At 38.3% G+C, this 14,751-nt stretch overlaps 5 protein-coding genes across 7 annotated transcripts; 3 read left to right on the top strand and 2 right to left on the bottom strand.

The window, feature by feature from the left end:
* Positions 1-141: 141 nt before the first annotated feature.
* On the bottom strand, positions 142-2,681 carry LOC17893540 (syntaxin-71). Its single transcript, XM_006296667.2, has 9 exons — positions 2,360-2,681; positions 1,911-2,036; positions 1,429-1,591; positions 1,156-1,241; positions 992-1,060; positions 869-913; positions 730-792; positions 562-638; positions 142-472 (listed from the first exon to the last, which is right to left on the bottom strand). The coding sequence occupies exons 1-9, from the start codon at positions 2,513-2,515 to the stop codon at positions 460-462; spliced, it is 798 nt and encodes a 265-aa protein (XP_006296729.1). The 5' UTR covers positions 2,516-2,681; the 3' UTR covers positions 142-459.
* A 360-nt stretch (positions 2,682-3,041) lies between these two features.
* On the top strand, positions 3,042-4,231 carry LOC17893751 (DNA-binding protein S1FA3). The gene is made up of 2 exons (XM_006298852.2): positions 3,042-3,150; positions 3,864-4,231. Exons 1-2 carry the CDS (start codon positions 3,133-3,135, stop codon positions 4,065-4,067), a joined length of 222 nt encoding a protein of 73 aa, XP_006298914.1. The 5' UTR covers positions 3,042-3,132; the 3' UTR covers positions 4,068-4,231.
* A 108-nt stretch (positions 4,232-4,339) lies between these two features.
* LOC17893053 lies at positions 4,340-7,108 on the bottom strand. Its single transcript, XM_006297760.2, has 4 exons — positions 6,425-7,108; positions 5,476-5,846; positions 4,994-5,246; positions 4,340-4,804 (listed from the first exon to the last, which is right to left on the bottom strand). The coding sequence occupies exons 1-4, from the start codon at positions 6,882-6,884 to the stop codon at positions 4,674-4,676; spliced, it is 1,215 nt and encodes a 404-aa protein (XP_006297822.1). The 5' UTR covers positions 6,885-7,108; the 3' UTR covers positions 4,340-4,673.
* A 207-nt stretch (positions 7,109-7,315) lies between these two features.
* Positions 7,316-10,567, top strand: LOC17892236 (DEAD-box ATP-dependent RNA helicase 57). Its single transcript, XM_006297317.2, has 13 exons — positions 7,316-7,476; positions 7,657-7,737; positions 7,831-7,957; positions 8,038-8,165; positions 8,259-8,350; positions 8,505-8,601; positions 8,718-8,798; positions 8,898-9,130; positions 9,217-9,411; positions 9,505-9,595; positions 9,670-9,792; positions 9,920-10,070; positions 10,191-10,567. Exons 2-13 carry the CDS (start codon positions 7,657-7,659, stop codon positions 10,409-10,411), a joined length of 1,620 nt encoding a protein of 539 aa, XP_006297379.1. The 5' UTR covers positions 7,316-7,476; the 3' UTR covers positions 10,412-10,567.
* Positions 10,568-11,872: 1,305 nt separating this feature from the next.
* On the top strand, positions 11,873-14,524 carry LOC17891273 (protein IQ-DOMAIN 1). Of its 3 annotated transcripts, none has more exons than XM_023785971.1 (6): positions 11,873-12,105; positions 12,242-12,328; positions 12,447-12,755; positions 12,906-13,127; positions 13,405-13,524; positions 13,665-14,524. In XM_023785971.1, the coding sequence occupies exons 2-6, from the start codon at positions 12,269-12,271 to the stop codon at positions 14,316-14,318; spliced, it is 1,365 nt and encodes a 454-aa protein (XP_023641739.1). In that variant the 5' UTR covers positions 11,873-12,105; positions 12,242-12,268; the 3' UTR covers positions 14,319-14,524. The 3 variants fall into 3 exon arrangements, with proteins under 3 accessions (XP_023641739.1, XP_006297659.1, XP_023641738.1); XM_006297597.2 differs by having other exon boundaries at positions 12,239-12,328; XM_023785970.1 differs by having other exon boundaries at positions 12,227-12,328.
* Positions 14,525-14,751: the final 227 nt, after the last annotated feature.

Here is a 14,751-nt window from a genome sequence, read left to right as displayed (position 1 = left end):
TGAAAGAGCCAAGTTCTTCTCTGGGGCTGTGGATAAGTCTTAGACCTTACGATAAAAATTTTCATTTCAATGTCTAGATTTTGTTTTAATCCTAAACCAGACCAGACAACAATATAAATCTAAATGATGTAATTGATTGTATTTTTCACCCGAGAAATTTTGGCTTGTTTTCAAAAGAATAATTAAAATCATATTTTCGCTGGAAAATAAGAGCAGACTTCAGAAACAGCCAACTATTAGTTTGACGCACATTTTGACAAAGATGAATCTATGCACACGACACAAACAACATGGAAAAAAAAGTCGATGCAGGAAGATACGGCTTTCAATATTCTTGACATTAAGAAGAAACCCTCGCCGAAAGATCAGAGAAGAAAAGTAAGATACAAGCACACACTGACACTGACACTGACTCGGGTGATAGTATTACTGATGGCTCCTTTCGTCGTGCTCATCTCATTACTTCAGTACACTGAACATAGAACAAAGGTTTGTTTGGTTAAAGATGGTTCTTTTTTTCAGAGTGAATAACTATATTTGATGCGTACGAGAGAAACTTACTTGTATAAGTAAGCAGCGATGCCCAGAACAATACACAACAAAACAATATCAATACAGAAGTTCCGGCTTGATCTTAGCTGCAACAAAACCACCATGCTTTTTATGTTAGGAATCAAAAGCAACCCATGTAGCTTCGAGTATTAGAAAAAGCTTTCAAACTCAAATCACCTGGTTCACCGTATCTTTAAGTCTAACATTGGTGTTCTTAAGATCCGAGGTTGCTCTATCCACCTGTGAGCGAGTTCATAAAGTTCAGATCACTGACGAATTCAAAGACACAAAAAAAGAAATAGGTGGTGTGTTATACCTTTGTGTCGATTTCATCCATCAGAGGGACTTGCCTATCCAGCTCCTGCAGTGGTCGTGACATGGATCTCAGCTCAGTACTGAATAAGGGAAGTGTTTAAGAGGTGCAGTTTAACAAACTCACCTCGTTCATATCAGACGCCATGTTCTTCAAAGCATCTAAACCTTCAGAGATCATGTCCAGACCTTGTTCCTGATGAATACTCAAGTAGACAAGTGATATATTACCCACCAATGTTTAAGTGAACAAAAGAGTAGAAGATTGCAACAAGATAGAATATCACTTGCCTGCTTAATTTTTCGCATCTCATACTCCTGTCTGAATTGGCTGGATTCATGTGATTCTTGAAAGTAGTCATCATCAAAACGTCCATCTAACATCCACAATAGAAGTGACTTAGTGATCTTGAACTTCAGGTTGGTCATACACAGAATATGAGATACACAGTTCATATGATTCTGAGATAAACAGAACTATAACAGAAGGAACAAAGTTCTATAATAGTGGAAGGCATAAGAGAAATCTACAAGAGATAAGCAAAGCTACTTCGGCTGAATCACCTGAATCAAATTTGATATCAGGACGAGATGTTGTTGAGGGAGCCCAAGCACTAGTGTTTTTAGGGCCACCGGCTGTGCCATCAGGTATGGCTTCAATCCTTGCCGGAAGTGCAAGCACCAAATCATTTCTAGCAGCAAGCTCTTCAGTTGTAAGGCCCTTAACCTGAAAAAGATATAGATTGTCACCTTGTTTGAACAAGTTGATCCTTGAAACATGATTTAGTCAACCTCAGCCAATGGACTACCATCCGAATGATGCTACTACCACAAAACAAGATTGGAAACTTTGAAACCAACAGGAATGACTACTATTGTCTCATTCTCAACAATATTTACAAGCTGCATTTTAAATCTTGGCACACTAACTATACAATCATAAAAGCAAGAATCATATAACCTCTACCACGCCACTGATATAACTAGAAGCAAGCAGTGTAGCTGAGCCGTGAACCAACATGTTAAAAATGAGAAAGAAAGCTAACCCTCTTGACAGCAAGTCTCTGCAACTTTGGAACTTCCTCCGATAATCGAGCCTTGGTCCGGCGGATCTCAGCATTCATTGCAACAGCAGCAGCCCTATTTTTCTCCTTGGTAACAAGTTCAGCTTTCTGCAAATCAAAATTACATGTCACATCTCATTCGAAATTTCAAAGAAGAACCTTAAAGCTCCAGAGAGCATAAATTAGGTATGTCATCCAAAAAATTTAAATTCCCATCACGAAAACCGATTACAGTATGTACAAAATCAGGACTAATAGCTGACCGGAATTGGACTCATGCATATTTTTCTCATTTAGTCCAGACCATTGAAATATCAAATTCTATGTTCAACATTGTTAAGCACACTCCTTTAAATCCACATAGATTCAACGGAACCGAATCAAATCAAGTAAAAACTCCACGATACAAACAGAAAAAGGGGAATAATCACCTCGAGAGCTGTCTCGATTTGGGTTTCGAAAGCTCCATAGAGACGAGCAAAGGCATCATCGCCGGAGATATTGGCCTCCCGTTGCTTGTCGACATCGTACTTGTCGTACTTCTTACAGATCGAGTCAACTCTAGTCAGAAGATCGATCACAGTCATCTTCTTCCAAATCTATAACCAGAAGCTCACAGATCTGAGATAACAAGGAGAACAAATCTCTGATTCGAAGAAGAAGACTTTGATTTGTGAATTTTGAATCGCTTCTCGAAGTTGTTCGACGACGAAGGAGCCTGAAAAAAAAAATTACAGCCTGGAAACAATTTCCTATCGCCGCCCCCAACTTTTTCAATTTCAACATTTAGCCCAATATTTATCCCAAGAGCGAAAACATTCCTATTTTTCAAACGCAATTAAATTATTGATAGATATTAACAAATTCTGATTTATTTTTGTATAAGATTAATAGATTATTTATAAAACAGTTATATGTGAAACAGTTAAACAACAATGCTTTGTTATTTTCCAATTTTCTATAATAATTTTTTTTTGTCACTTATACTAGACCAAATAAAATGGGGTTTTCGTTTGTACAACAAATAAAATGCATGCGAAATCGAAGATAGAAATAAATTTGCCTTTATTTTCTAAATTGCAAACTAACCCCATTGACCAATGGTGCTGTTATATTTATGGCCGAGTCTTAAGGCAAAACTCGTCTTCAAGCTGTCAATAGCTTTTCTCCGGCGACTGGTATCTCGTAGCTCCGAATTGCCGCTATGGCCGAAGAGTTTTCTGTGAGCTCTCTAAATATATCTTTTATTTCCTTTGTCCCAGATCAAATTTCTCGTTACTCACGATGAATCGCTAGATCTGATTCTGCTTTCCGATTGTTGTATGCTACTCTTTGACGGCTCATTAACTTCTGTGCTGCTTTGAGTCTGATCTTCTGGTTTTGATGCATGAAGTTCCAGTTTCAGATTTAGATTGCAATCGTTTTTCTTGTGTTTGAGCATTTTGGTCAACAATACGTTTGATTGTTGTAACGCTACTTAACGATGATCGAATTCCCTCAAAATTTAGCATGCGTTATGATCTAGCAGAATCAGATCGGTAAAGTTACATCCTTTTTAAGGAATTTCATGCATTTTGAGCTGTGTTATCGTTCAAGACTTTGGTTACTGAATTCTGACCATGAACTTCATCACTTGCAATTTGATCTTGCCATTGAATGTCTGTGTTTTTTCTTTTCTTTTGGCTGTCTCAGAATTTAAGGTTCATGGTGACTATGGTACAATCTGTGGTATTGGTTTCATGATTTTTCTTTTGTCAATGTTGATTTGCAGTAATCTTTTAGTTAACCATTCTCTTGCAGCAATGGTCTTCGCTAGTATAACTATATAAGTTATTTTCCGGCATTACACTTTTCTATTGGTTAGAAGCTAGTTAAGACAACTGTTGTGTTGTTCTGTCCTCTCATTCTAAGTTACTAACAAGAAACAATGAACAGGGAAAAATCGAAAGCAAAGGGCTAAACCCGGGACTGATCGTCCTTCTTGTAATTGGAGGGTTGCTAGTGACATTCCTTGTAGGAAACTTCATCCTTTACACATACGCACAGAAGAATTTGCCTCCGAGGAAGAAGAAGCCGGTTTCTAAGAAGAAGATGAAGAAAGAGAAGCTGAAGCAAGGCGTCCAAGTTCCAGGAGAGTAGCTTTGTTGTTGGGATGATAACTCACTTTGCAGTACTAGAAAATTATATATGACTCTATACTCTTTTTAGTTGTTAATGTTTTCGATATAGCATGATATTTTCTTGAGTTGACAATCTATAAGCTTTGCTGAGACTGAGATAATTTCATGCCAAATTTGAAACAACTTTTTGATGTTTTTCTTTGTTGACCTAACCATTTTGACCGCTCAAACTGTAGATGGAAGAAACTGAGATTTTACAAAAAAAAATTATTTTGCAATTAATCCGAAAAGTCAACAAAAAGGATATGCACTTAACATCAAGCTCACACACTAGCAACAGCTTGAGAATACAAAAGAAATTAGATATTGACAAATCCAGAATCATTAGCTTTTCTACTAAAGCTAGTAATCTAAATCTCTAGACAAGTCAGGACTATGAAGATTTCTGATAGTCTTGGATTCTTCTGGTGATCATACAAGAATATATTATCTACTGGGTCAAGTATAGTTTGTTTGCATACATTACCACCTTGGTATGAGTTGATGATACGAACCTTCTGAGCTTTGGTGCTATGGTGTCTATAAAAGAACCTCCCGTGCAGATGCAAACTTGTTCCTACCTTTGTTAAACATGCACAGATGACTCCATAGGCCTTTTCGTCCCAATGATCTGCTTTCTTACCTCCTTATCAGTTTGGTTATGCTGGTTCCACGAGACTGACAGATTTGGGTTCTGGTCTTCTTCATGCTCGTCATCTGAAGAAACACCAAGACATGTTTTATGCTGTGAGATACTGCTTGTCTTTGCATAATATAAACTTTGGTCACTAAGAAAAGAATATAAAGCAAGTGAAATGATTTGGGACGTTTGTTAGTTCACTTTCTGTTTTTTAGTTCTTGTCAATGAAAAAAACTTCATTACGAGGTAAAGCTACCGAAATGTACCTGAACGGTCCAACAGAGGAAACTCTGTCAGGCGTCTAACGCAGACCTTAAGCGCTTGAAGTTCAGCTTCTTTCTCTTGGAGTTTGGACTGAGTGGTTTGTAGTTCAGCTTCAAGCTCATTGATCTGGCCTTCTTGCTGTTCGATGAGAAGGTGGCTTAGTTTCTTGTCCAGCTCTGATGCCGATATACCACCACATTGATATGACTCAGATCTATTTACCAGATCCTTACATTCCTCCATAACCTCATTTGTCTAAGGGGAAAATAATTAAAAGTTCAATATCAGCGTCATCCACTGAATCCACTTAACAACATAATGAATGTTGGGAACAACAATCCAGATGGTGTATGACCATCTTCATTGTCAAAGTTAACTGAAAAATCCATCCTTTAATATGATAACCAGAAATAAGATTTTGAGAGGAGACTCTGAGAATACATCGCAATGAACTTGCTAATTTGAAAGCACACTCATGACTCACCTCAGCCAAATTCAGTTTCTGCAGCTCAGATTCAAGTTCCATCTCTAACTGTTCCATTTCTACCGTCTCTTGTTCTGGCTCCTCAGTTAAGACGCTGCTAGCATATTCTCCATTAACTCCCGACTTCATGTCGAGAGATTCTCTACTCGCCATCTCTGATCTAGATCTTCCACTTGATTTCTCAGAACTCGCTGCACAACCACGAAATTTGAAATACTGTAAAGATTTTATCCTAGAAAGTTCGTCTTTTAGCTCCTGGATGGCTTTGGTAGTTTCTTCTGTTGCTGTATTCAGCTTACTGATTTCAGTTTTTTCGGCTGACACCATATACATCATGCAGACACCAAGTACCGAGCTGAAAGAGGAATGATCTGTAACACAGAGAAGAATTAAGCGTCAATAGTGGACAATGTCAATAGGAAGTGACGAGTCATGGTTCTACTGAAAATATTCCAACGAGGTACAATCAAACTTCAATGCAGTTAAACACAATGACACTGACAGCATCTCAAGTATATATGAGGACTTTTTAGAATTTGTTTATTCCACTCTATGGAAGCCTAGCCATAAGTGACTGCCCATCCTATCCAGTCCCTATAAGCACAAAGTCTCTTGCATTCCTAGAAAATCTAGAGGTCTGAAGACTTTTAGCCATCAAAGAGTACTATTCCTGGGAAACCTAACAGTACCCTGGAAGCTTTTCCCCAAGATTAACGCCACTATATATCTTTCTATACCACGAGGTCCAAAACCGAGAAAAAAAACTCTGCCCACGGATCAAACATCGAATAAGACAAGTTCAGAACACTCCAAAAAACTAATTAAGATTCAAATTTCTAATCATGCAAGTGATAGTAATCCCACTATAGATATAGCTGATGCTTCATACCTACTTAATGTTTTACAACCGAGAAATCAATGAGAGTTTTGGAAAGAGTAGAAGCAAAACCTTGATTAGTATAACATGATCCGCGTTTAGAAGCTGAAGCAGCACCCAAAGTTTTCGTCTTTTTTGAGCAAACCTCACTCTTCGTTTCCAAAGCACCAACATTTGCAGATCGCTTCTCGATCTCACATCCCCCACCATTCTTTTTCTTCTTCTTATTCATCAATCCACGAAACCTAACTCTGCATTTCGCCCCTGAAATCTTCCTAAACCCAGAAGATGACCCGGATCCGAATCCGGACCCTGAGTTAACGGCAGACCCTGAACTAGAAAACCGGAAAACACCATCGGTTTTGTCGAAAGAAGAATCGAGAAATCCAATACCCACAGGAGGAGTGAGGGTTTCCTGCTCTTCAGCGTAATTCTCGGGAAGGCGTGAATCTCGAGAGAAAGGGTTGAAGAACCGTTTGGCTACAAAACTAGTGGATCCAGCAATGGCTGCTCCTAGAACAACTTGCCACATTTCTAACAATGAACAGTCAAATAGAGAAGCAAACGGCAAGAGAATAAGAGAAGAAGAAGCAGAGTGAACAAGTCTGAAGTGTTTAAGTCGACGAAGACAGAGTCGGAGAAAGTCCCGAGGTGTGTCGGAGACAGAGAGAAGAAGTGAGATTTTTTTTGTTTCTCAGCGGCGGTGGGACACACCATCACATGTTTCCCGCTATTACACACAATTTCCAAATTTATTATTTTCATACCAAACTTATCAGATCTAATTGAAGGCTTATCATTGTTTTATTTGGGCTTTTAGAGGCCCACTTTATAGTAAATGTTCAGCGCAATTTCTTTTGCCATTTTAGCGTTTCGAATTAATTAGCGTTTGAGCCTCAGAATAGTAAATGACTTAAAAACCATCTAAATTATTTGAAATCAACAAAAGAACCAAACCCTAATTGTAAAACCCAAAATCTGTAAAGAGTCCTCTGGTTTCTTGGCTTCCTCGGCATCTATTCGCCGTCGTCAGTGTCATCGCCGGCGTCTTTTTTCCTCGTTTCCGGTGCTACTGCCATTGCCGCCTTTGCCTCTTCTCAGCAACGTTCTCTGTCTCAATCTAGGTAAGAGTTATCAGTGATATCTTCTCTACTGTCTTTGGGTTTGTCTCAATAGTCTGCTCGAATCGAATGATCTTTGTTTGAGCTAGGCTCAAATTTTCCTCTTTTTTTTTGTCTTTATCAATCTATTTTGTTATTATTAGCTTTGCCTTGTATTGAGAGTTGTCTTGTGGTACTTGGCAGATGGAGAAAAGCTCTTATTTTCTGTTTGGTGGAACAAACTTCAATAAGAAAAAGTTTGCTCCAGATTTTGCTAAGTTTAAGGTGAGTTTCTTCTCTTCGTGTTTATTGTTGTTTAGTATAGCATTACTCACCCTCGCTCTTAGTATTATTTAAAATTTCATATTGCTGTGTTAGAATTGTCCGGAGGATGATGATTCCAGTAAGAAAGTGAGCTTATTTGAGGAAGAAGAGGACACTGAACAGCAGGAGAAGAAAGTTGTTGTTTCTTCTAAGAAGAGGAAACGAAGATCTTCCAATACTGGTACGTCTGGAAAGTTAATTACTGTTCTACTCAGGTTTGTATTGACTATGTCTTGATCTAATTTCGATATTTTGAAACAGTGCCGGTTGAAGGATTTGATGTGTTCAAGAGCTCAAAGAAGGCACGTGGTGAAGGTAAAGAAGAAGATGAAAACACAAAGAATGGAATTTTAGAGAATCCGAAGAAGGAACTTAATCGGCGAATGGAGGTATTGTAGTTGTTTAGAACTCAGCATTTCTGTTCCATCAAAGGCAAAGAGTGTGAGACGTACATAACTTTGTTTACTTCTTCATAATGGCAGCGTGATGCTCTGTCGAGGAAACAGTACAACATTCATGTTTCCGGTAACAATATTCCACCCCCGCTTAAAAGCTTTGCAGAGTTGTCATCAAGGTGCCTGGAACTGGATTTTATTTTGACAGTAGTTTGACTTATTATGCTCATAGGATTAGTGATTTTGATGTTTGGGTATATATTTGATTTTTCCCTGGATGTTAAAATTTTCATCTCTTTTAGGTTATGATCTTAATGCTTAATCCATTTACAGATATAGCTGTAAACGATACATTTTACGCAATTTGGCTGAACTAGGATTTAAAGAGCCCACCCCTATCCAAAGACAGGCTATTCCAGTTCTCCTATCGGTATGGTTTTATTCACTCATTTTCTATACATTACAGCAGTAACACTTATTTTGTGAATTCTTTCGTGTGTTACCAGCTCTAATTTTTAGTTTAATCATCTTTTTGCTTAATCCCAGGGTCGTGAATGCTTTGCCTGTGCTCCGACTGGGTCAGGAAAAACCTTTGCTTTTATTTGTCCCATGGTTATAAAACTCAAGGTAATAAATTACATTTACCATTAAGACCCTCCAGATTTCGCCAGATCCTGATTCTTGAATCATGCTTATGAGTTATGAGTTTTCTTCTTCTTCTATTAGCGCCCTTCAACAGATGGAATAAGAGCAATTATCCTATCTCCTGCTCGGGAACTGGCTGCCCAAACAGCTAGAGAAGGAAAGAAACTTATTAAAGGAAGCAAGTTCCGCATTAGATTGATGACTAAACCCCTTGTGAAAACAGCTGATTTCTCAAAGCTGCATTGTGATGTTCTCATATCAACCCCGATGCGGCTGAAGAGAGCCATCAAGGCTAAAAAAATTGACTTAAGCAAGTAAGTCAATAGCATATATTAGAATATAAACATGTGTATTTATATTTTGATGTGACCATATTCATCTTAACCTCTGTTGAATACAGGGTCGAGTACCTTGTCCTTGATGAATCTGATAAGCTGTTTGAGCAGAGCTTGTTAAAGCAGATAGATTGTGTGGTTAAGGCTTGTTCAAATCCTTCAATCATACGCTCATTGTTCAGTGCTACTTTACCCGATTCTGTTGAGGAACTCGCACGTTCCATAATGCATGATGCTGTTCGTGTGATCATTGGCCGAAAGTGAGTATAGTAACCATGTTACTAAATATAATTATAGATGCTTCACAACGTTACTTGCACCAAAAGGATCTTACCGTTTATTATTCCATATAGGAACACAGCGTCTGAAACCGTCAAACAAAAGCTGGTTTTTGCTGGAACTGAAGAAGGGAAACTCCTTGCTCTTCGCCAAAGCTTTGCAGAGGTAATTTCACTTATCTTAACAGTATGATTAAGTAAGTCTAGTCCCTTTTGTAATTCCTTCCTACTTGGCAGTAGAGTCTGAATCCACCGGTACTGATATTTGTACAAAGCAAAGAACGAGCAAAGGAACTCTACGATGAACTGAAATGTGAAAATGTCAGAGTCGGGGTCATCCATTCTGATCTCCCTTCAGGAGAGGTAAAATTACATTTCCCATAGTCATCAAATAAAGTGTGCTCCTCCATGGAAAGTGTAGAGATCTATAAACTGAGTATAAAGATATAATATAAATTGATTGGAAACCATTTACCAATGGATGCTGCAGCGGGAGAATGCGGTTGATCATTTCAGAGCGGGCGAAACATGGGTTTTGATTGCCACGGATGTGATCGCCAGAGGTATGGATTTCAAAGGCATCAATTGCGTGATAAACTATGATTTCCCAGACTCAGCTTCTGCATACATCCACAGGATTGGTACGTATATATAACTCTAGCCTGTGTATGTAAATCTTGTGTTTCTCTGTTCCATGCGAGTCATGTGTGATGATGAGTTGATGCAATTTGGAAGTAACTGCCGCTTTTAAAACATTTCAGGTCGGTCTGGAAGAGCAGGAAGGAGCGGAGAAGCGATAACATTCTACACAGAAGAAGATGTGCCTTTCCTAAGGAACATAGCCAACACGATGATATCATCGGGCTGTGAGGTTCCGTCGTGGATCATGTCTTTGAAGAAGAAGAAGTGGAAGAAGCATAGGCCGAGACGTGATTCTATATCTACTCGACCAAAAGACGATAAAAAGGAAGAAGATGAGTAACTTCAAATTTTGTCTTTTCTTTATATTGTTGTCAGTTGATGAATCAGCCTTGGTCTTTGGATCCAAACACTTGGATCGTACTACAAAATACAAATGTAGTAAATTAAATTCAATACTAGTTACTCTTCCATGTTTTTTCATTTCGGCATATTCTCAGATTCAGTGATTTCTTTTGATACATGACCGCACCATAAGTATTGGTTTGTTTGTAGGCTATGATTATTAGAGCTATTATTCTATTTGATGTTGGGTTGAATCAAACCAGGTTTCTCTGGAAAATTATAATTAATAACCCCCCCCCCCCCCCTCCCCTTTGTTTTTCGTTTTCATGGATGAATTCCGCATATTGTCATATCTAGGATTTTTCAAGAGGTTAGGTTGAATCAAACCGGTTTTTTCTAAAATGGATAATTAATAGTTTCAAGTTCTTGCTTGGCTGGGCAATCATCCCATCCCAGCTCATCATTATTGGAATTAAAAGTGTATTAGTTAGATATCAATACTCTTATTTGTTAAAATAATACTATATATGATGACAGCCATTTATATTAGTTAAAAGTAATAAAGAAAGAGATAGGGCAAACCAATTAAGTACACATTATGCCAATTTTACAAAATTTGGGATAATATCTATCAAACAATCTAATATCATTTGTTCATAAGAAACAAAAAAAGAAGAAGAAAATTTAGATTGGACCGACGGAGAGAGAGAGAGAGAGAGAGAAGAGGATGCGTAAACTCTCTCACAAACAAGACGTGTGCATTAGGTAAATGTCTTTTCTTGATAATAAATACCAATTTGGCGGCACTAACTAATACAAAAACAATAAATATGGTTTACATAACAAATTCTTATAAATAAATAAGCTTTATGTACATTTTATTTACGAAAAACAAAAAAAGGAATTACATTATATATATTGAAGCATATAAATACCACATGTATGTATGAGAAAAAACAATAATGGTGAAGAAGAGGAAGAAGTAGATACAACACACGCTGTTATGATTATTTAAAAACAAAACAAAATAATTATTGAGTGAACTCGTACGTTCCACTTCCCCCATATTATTAAGGAGTACATGATGTGTTAAGAGAAGTTGTCACAAAAATCAAGACTCAAGATTGATCTTGTTTTGCAAAATCTCTTACAATTTTCAAGAGCCTCAACTGTTGAAGGATGATGGTATTGGGGTTAGTCAACAACAATGAAATTAGTAATGAGCGTTTAACCCATGTCTCAGTTTGGTCTTGGTTTGTGTATTTTAGCTTAATTTATTAGAAGAGTCATTAAAAAATTAATCTCTCATTAGCTGCGGAAGCTGTGTAAATAAAAAAAAGTCGTTAATATATACATACAAAAAAAAGAGCGGCAAGCAAGCTGTTAAAAAAAAAGAAGAAGAAATCAAAGTTGGGGCCACAGAAAAAAGCATCCCAATTAGTGGGCTCACACGCACACACAGACACAGAGACACCAAAAATGCTCCTTTCTCTCTCCCTCTGAGTTCTTCTTCTTCTCAAGTCAGCAGCAAAGAACAAAACTTGGACCTTTTCAAATTCTCATCGCATTTTCATTTCCATGGAAGTCTCACCATTTGCATTAAAAGGGAATCCTTGAGTTGAGTTTTGAGCTTCTCTCGTCTTCTAGATCTACTTCTGCACTTGTCCCTCTCTCTCTCTCTCTCTCTCTCAGGTTCCATTCCTCCTCTTCTTCTCCCGTTTTCCTGGGTTATAGTTTGCAAAGTGGTCTTTTCTATTCGAGTTCTTTATAATTTATGATTTTGAAAGTCTTAATTTGATGTCATTGTATTCAGTTTCATCTTTAGTAGGATCGGATTATATAGAAGGGCGTGGAGATGGTCAAAAAAGCCAAATGGCTCAAGAATGTAAAGAAGGCTTTTAGCCCTGATTCAAAGGTTCCAACTTTCTTATATGTGTTTTCTTTAATCACTATCCTTTCTATAGTTGATGTTAACTTCTTGTTTTGGTGTTTTGTCAAATCCTTTATCTGATGTTTTTTTTTTTTTTTTACAGAAATTGAAACACGGATCGGTTGAGTGTCAAAACAGTGTCATCTCTTACCCTGTCTTGATTGCCACATCCAGAAGTTCCTCTCCTCAGTTTGAAGTTAGAGTTGATGAGGTCAACTGTGATCACAAGAAGAATAATCCGTGCCCTCCTCCATCACATTCTGTGACTGCTACTGTTGCAGATGTTCCTCTACATTCACCTCCATCTTCTCCTGAATCTGTTCATCATGCCATAGTTGATGATAGGTTTTCGGGGATGTCAAAGGAAGAAGCTTCTGCCATCTTCATTCAGACTACCTTTAGGGGCTTTTTGGTATGTTTTTATATTCTTCACAATCCAGGTTGAGCTTCATTACAACCGTTTTTTCTGGTTGAAATTGTTTGAGATTGGCTAACTTCCCTGGATTCTCTTTATTCTCTCAACTGTAACCTTAACTTCTATGGTATGGCTTCTCCGATGTAGGCAAGAAGAGAATTGCAGGCGATGAGGGGGCGGGATAGACTTAAGATACTGATGGAAGGATCGGTTGTACAACGGCAAGCTGCAAATACACTTAGATGTATGCAGACTCTCACTCGTGTTCAGTCACAAATACGATCTAGGAGAATCAGGATGTCAGAAGAGAATCAGGCTCGACATAAGCAACTTCTTCAGAAGCATGCCAAAGAGCTAGGAGGCTTCAAGGTCTCACTTTTTTCTCTCTCTTTTTTTAGTATTTCAGATGCAATTTTTCCTTTACTACCCACAAGTTTGGTGAGAGGCGGTAATAACACTATACTGCCTCTGCCTTATTAGTGCTTAACTCATTCATAAAATTAGTTCTACTAAACCCTGCAGCTTCTCTTGCTTAGTTAAGCATATCTTCTTTCTGATGGAATATCTTCAGAATGCAGTGTAGCTTGTGATCCTTTTTTTTGCTTAAACTATGTATAAACTAAAAGTCTTGCTCTTTCTTGCGCAGAATGTGGGTAATTGGAACTACAGCAATCAGTCGAAGGAACAAGTCGAAGCGGGGATGTTGCACAAGTACGAGGCGACAATGAGAAGGGAAAGAGCGTTAGCTTATGCATTCACACATCAGGTACTTCCATGTGCACACTCAAATCCTCTGCATAATCAGTCCTTAAATACTGCTTAAGAGTCCTGAGGCCTGAAGTTTGATATCTTCACAACATTGGATTTGGTTTAATGCTTATGATCATATCCCACTCATATTTGCAGCAAAACTTGAAGAGCAACTCCAAAACTGTGAATCCTATGTTTATGGATCCTAGCAACCCGACTTGGGGTTGGAGCTGGTTAGAGAGGTGGATGGCTGGCCGGCCATGGGAGAGTTCAGAGAAAGAACAAAAAAACAACGAAAACTCCTCAGTCAAGAACTCAACTAACCGTGTTTCCCATGGAGGAGAAACCACAAAATCTTCAAACCGCAACAAACTCAATAGATCGACTCAACCCAATCCCTCATCATCATCATCATCCACCACCACCAAAAACCCGAGAAAGAAGAGGCCAATCCCATCGTCCACAAAATCCAAGAGCAGTGATGAAGACACCAAGAGCTCGGAGAAGAACCGTAGGCACAGCATTGCAAGGTCATCTGTTAGTGATGACGAGAACCTGGCTAGCACAACTGCTAGACGTAGTAGTAACATGGTTCCCACGACAAAATCAGCACGTGGCAAACTTAAGCCCCAGACCACATCAAGCGTGGCCGTGACCATGACCGCAACGGATGGAAAAAAAGTTTTACCGGAGAAAGCACCAGCAAAGAAGCGGCTCTCCAACTCGGCTTCACCTGCACCCAAACCCAGACGATCCTCAGCCCCGCCGAAGGTTGAAAACGGCGCTCTCAAGGCAGAGAGAACCCCCTGACCAACCGAGGTCATTATATGATTTTTGTCGTCAGTGTTATCAGATTTGTTTCAACTATACGCAGTGTTGGTTACAAGAAAGCCTTACGGTGATTCATGTGTGCATAGTGTAAGTCTCTATTGTTTATGTAATTCTTTTGTATCTCAAAAAAGCAAACTAGAATAATACTTACAACTTCAAGAGCTAACGACCAATTGTTTGCTACAGCTAGTGATCTCTCATCCACAAGTGTGAATGAATTTAGAGACTGTTTGTGAATCATCTTCAATTATAACCTTGTTTTAGCAGTGAATATATTATAAGAAAATTAACCCATATGTTGTGGATGTTTTGATGGAACTCAATGTAACCGATTCGAATTAAAACCATAAACCATAGCAAAAGTATTTGATTTGAGAACCGAAACCAAGAGAAAATAAACCGGTTCTGTTTT

Source organism: Capsella rubella, unplaced genomic scaffold, assembly GCF_000375325.1.
Source record: "Capsella rubella cultivar Monte Gargano unplaced genomic scaffold, Caprub1_0 scaffold_3, whole genome shotgun sequence".
Taxonomy (NCBI): domain Eukaryota; kingdom Viridiplantae; phylum Streptophyta; class Magnoliopsida; order Brassicales; family Brassicaceae; genus Capsella; species Capsella rubella.
Note: the sequence above shows the minus strand (reverse complement) of the source record. Positions and strands in the feature narration are given on the sequence as shown.

What these genes read in the sequence shown, in the direction of transcription:
- LOC17891273 (XM_023785971.1), top strand. Translation starts at nt 12,269, where the DNA reads ATGGTCAAAAAAGCCAAATGGCTCAAGAATGTAAAGAAGGCTTTTAGC. An exon ending in CTTTTAGCCCTGATTCAAAG is followed by an intron (nt 12,329 to 12,446) that starts GTTCCAACTTTC and finishes TTTTTTTTACAG; the next exon opens with AAATTGAAACACGGATCGGT. An exon ending in AAGAGCTAGGAGGCTTCAAG is followed by an intron (nt 13,128 to 13,404) that starts GTCTCACTTTTT and finishes TTTCTTGCGCAG; the next exon opens with AATGTGGGTAATTGGAACTA.
- LOC17892236 (XM_006297317.2), top strand. Translation starts at nt 7,657, where the DNA reads ATGGAGAAAAGCTCTTATTTTCTGTTTGGTGGAACAAACTTCAATAAG. An exon ending in ACGAAGATCTTCCAATACTG is followed by an intron (nt 7,958 to 8,037) that starts GTACGTCTGGAA and finishes ATTTTGAAACAG; the next exon opens with TGCCGGTTGAAGGATTTGAT. An exon ending in CTATTCCAGTTCTCCTATCG is followed by an intron (nt 8,602 to 8,717) that starts GTATGGTTTTAT and finishes GCTTAATCCCAG; the next exon opens with GGTCGTGAATGCTTTGCCTG.
- LOC17893053 (XM_006297760.2), bottom strand. Translation starts at nt 6,884, where the DNA reads ATGTGGCAAGTTGTTCTAGGAGCAGCCATTGCTGGATCCACTAGTTTT. An exon ending in AGAAACTGAATTTGGCTGAG is followed by an intron (nt 5,247 to 5,475) that starts GTGAGTCATGAG and finishes TTTTCCCCTTAG; the next exon opens with ACAAATGAGGTTATGGAGGA. An exon ending in TCCTCTGTTGGACCGTTCAG is followed by an intron (nt 4,805 to 4,993) that starts GTACATTTCGGT and finishes GTGTTTCTTCAG; the next exon opens with ATGACGAGCATGAAGAAGAC.
- LOC17893540 (XM_006296667.2), bottom strand. Translation starts at nt 2,515, where the DNA reads ATGACTGTGATCGATCTTCTGACTAGAGTTGACTCGATCTGTAAGAAG. An exon ending in TGATATCAAATTTGATTCAG is followed by an intron (nt 1,242 to 1,428) that starts GTGATTCAGCCG and finishes TGTGGATGTTAG; the next exon opens with ATGGACGTTTTGATGATGAC. An exon ending in TGGCGTCTGATATGAACGAG is followed by an intron (nt 914 to 991) that starts GTGAGTTTGTTA and finishes CGACCACTGCAG; the next exon opens with GAGCTGGATAGGCAAGTCCC.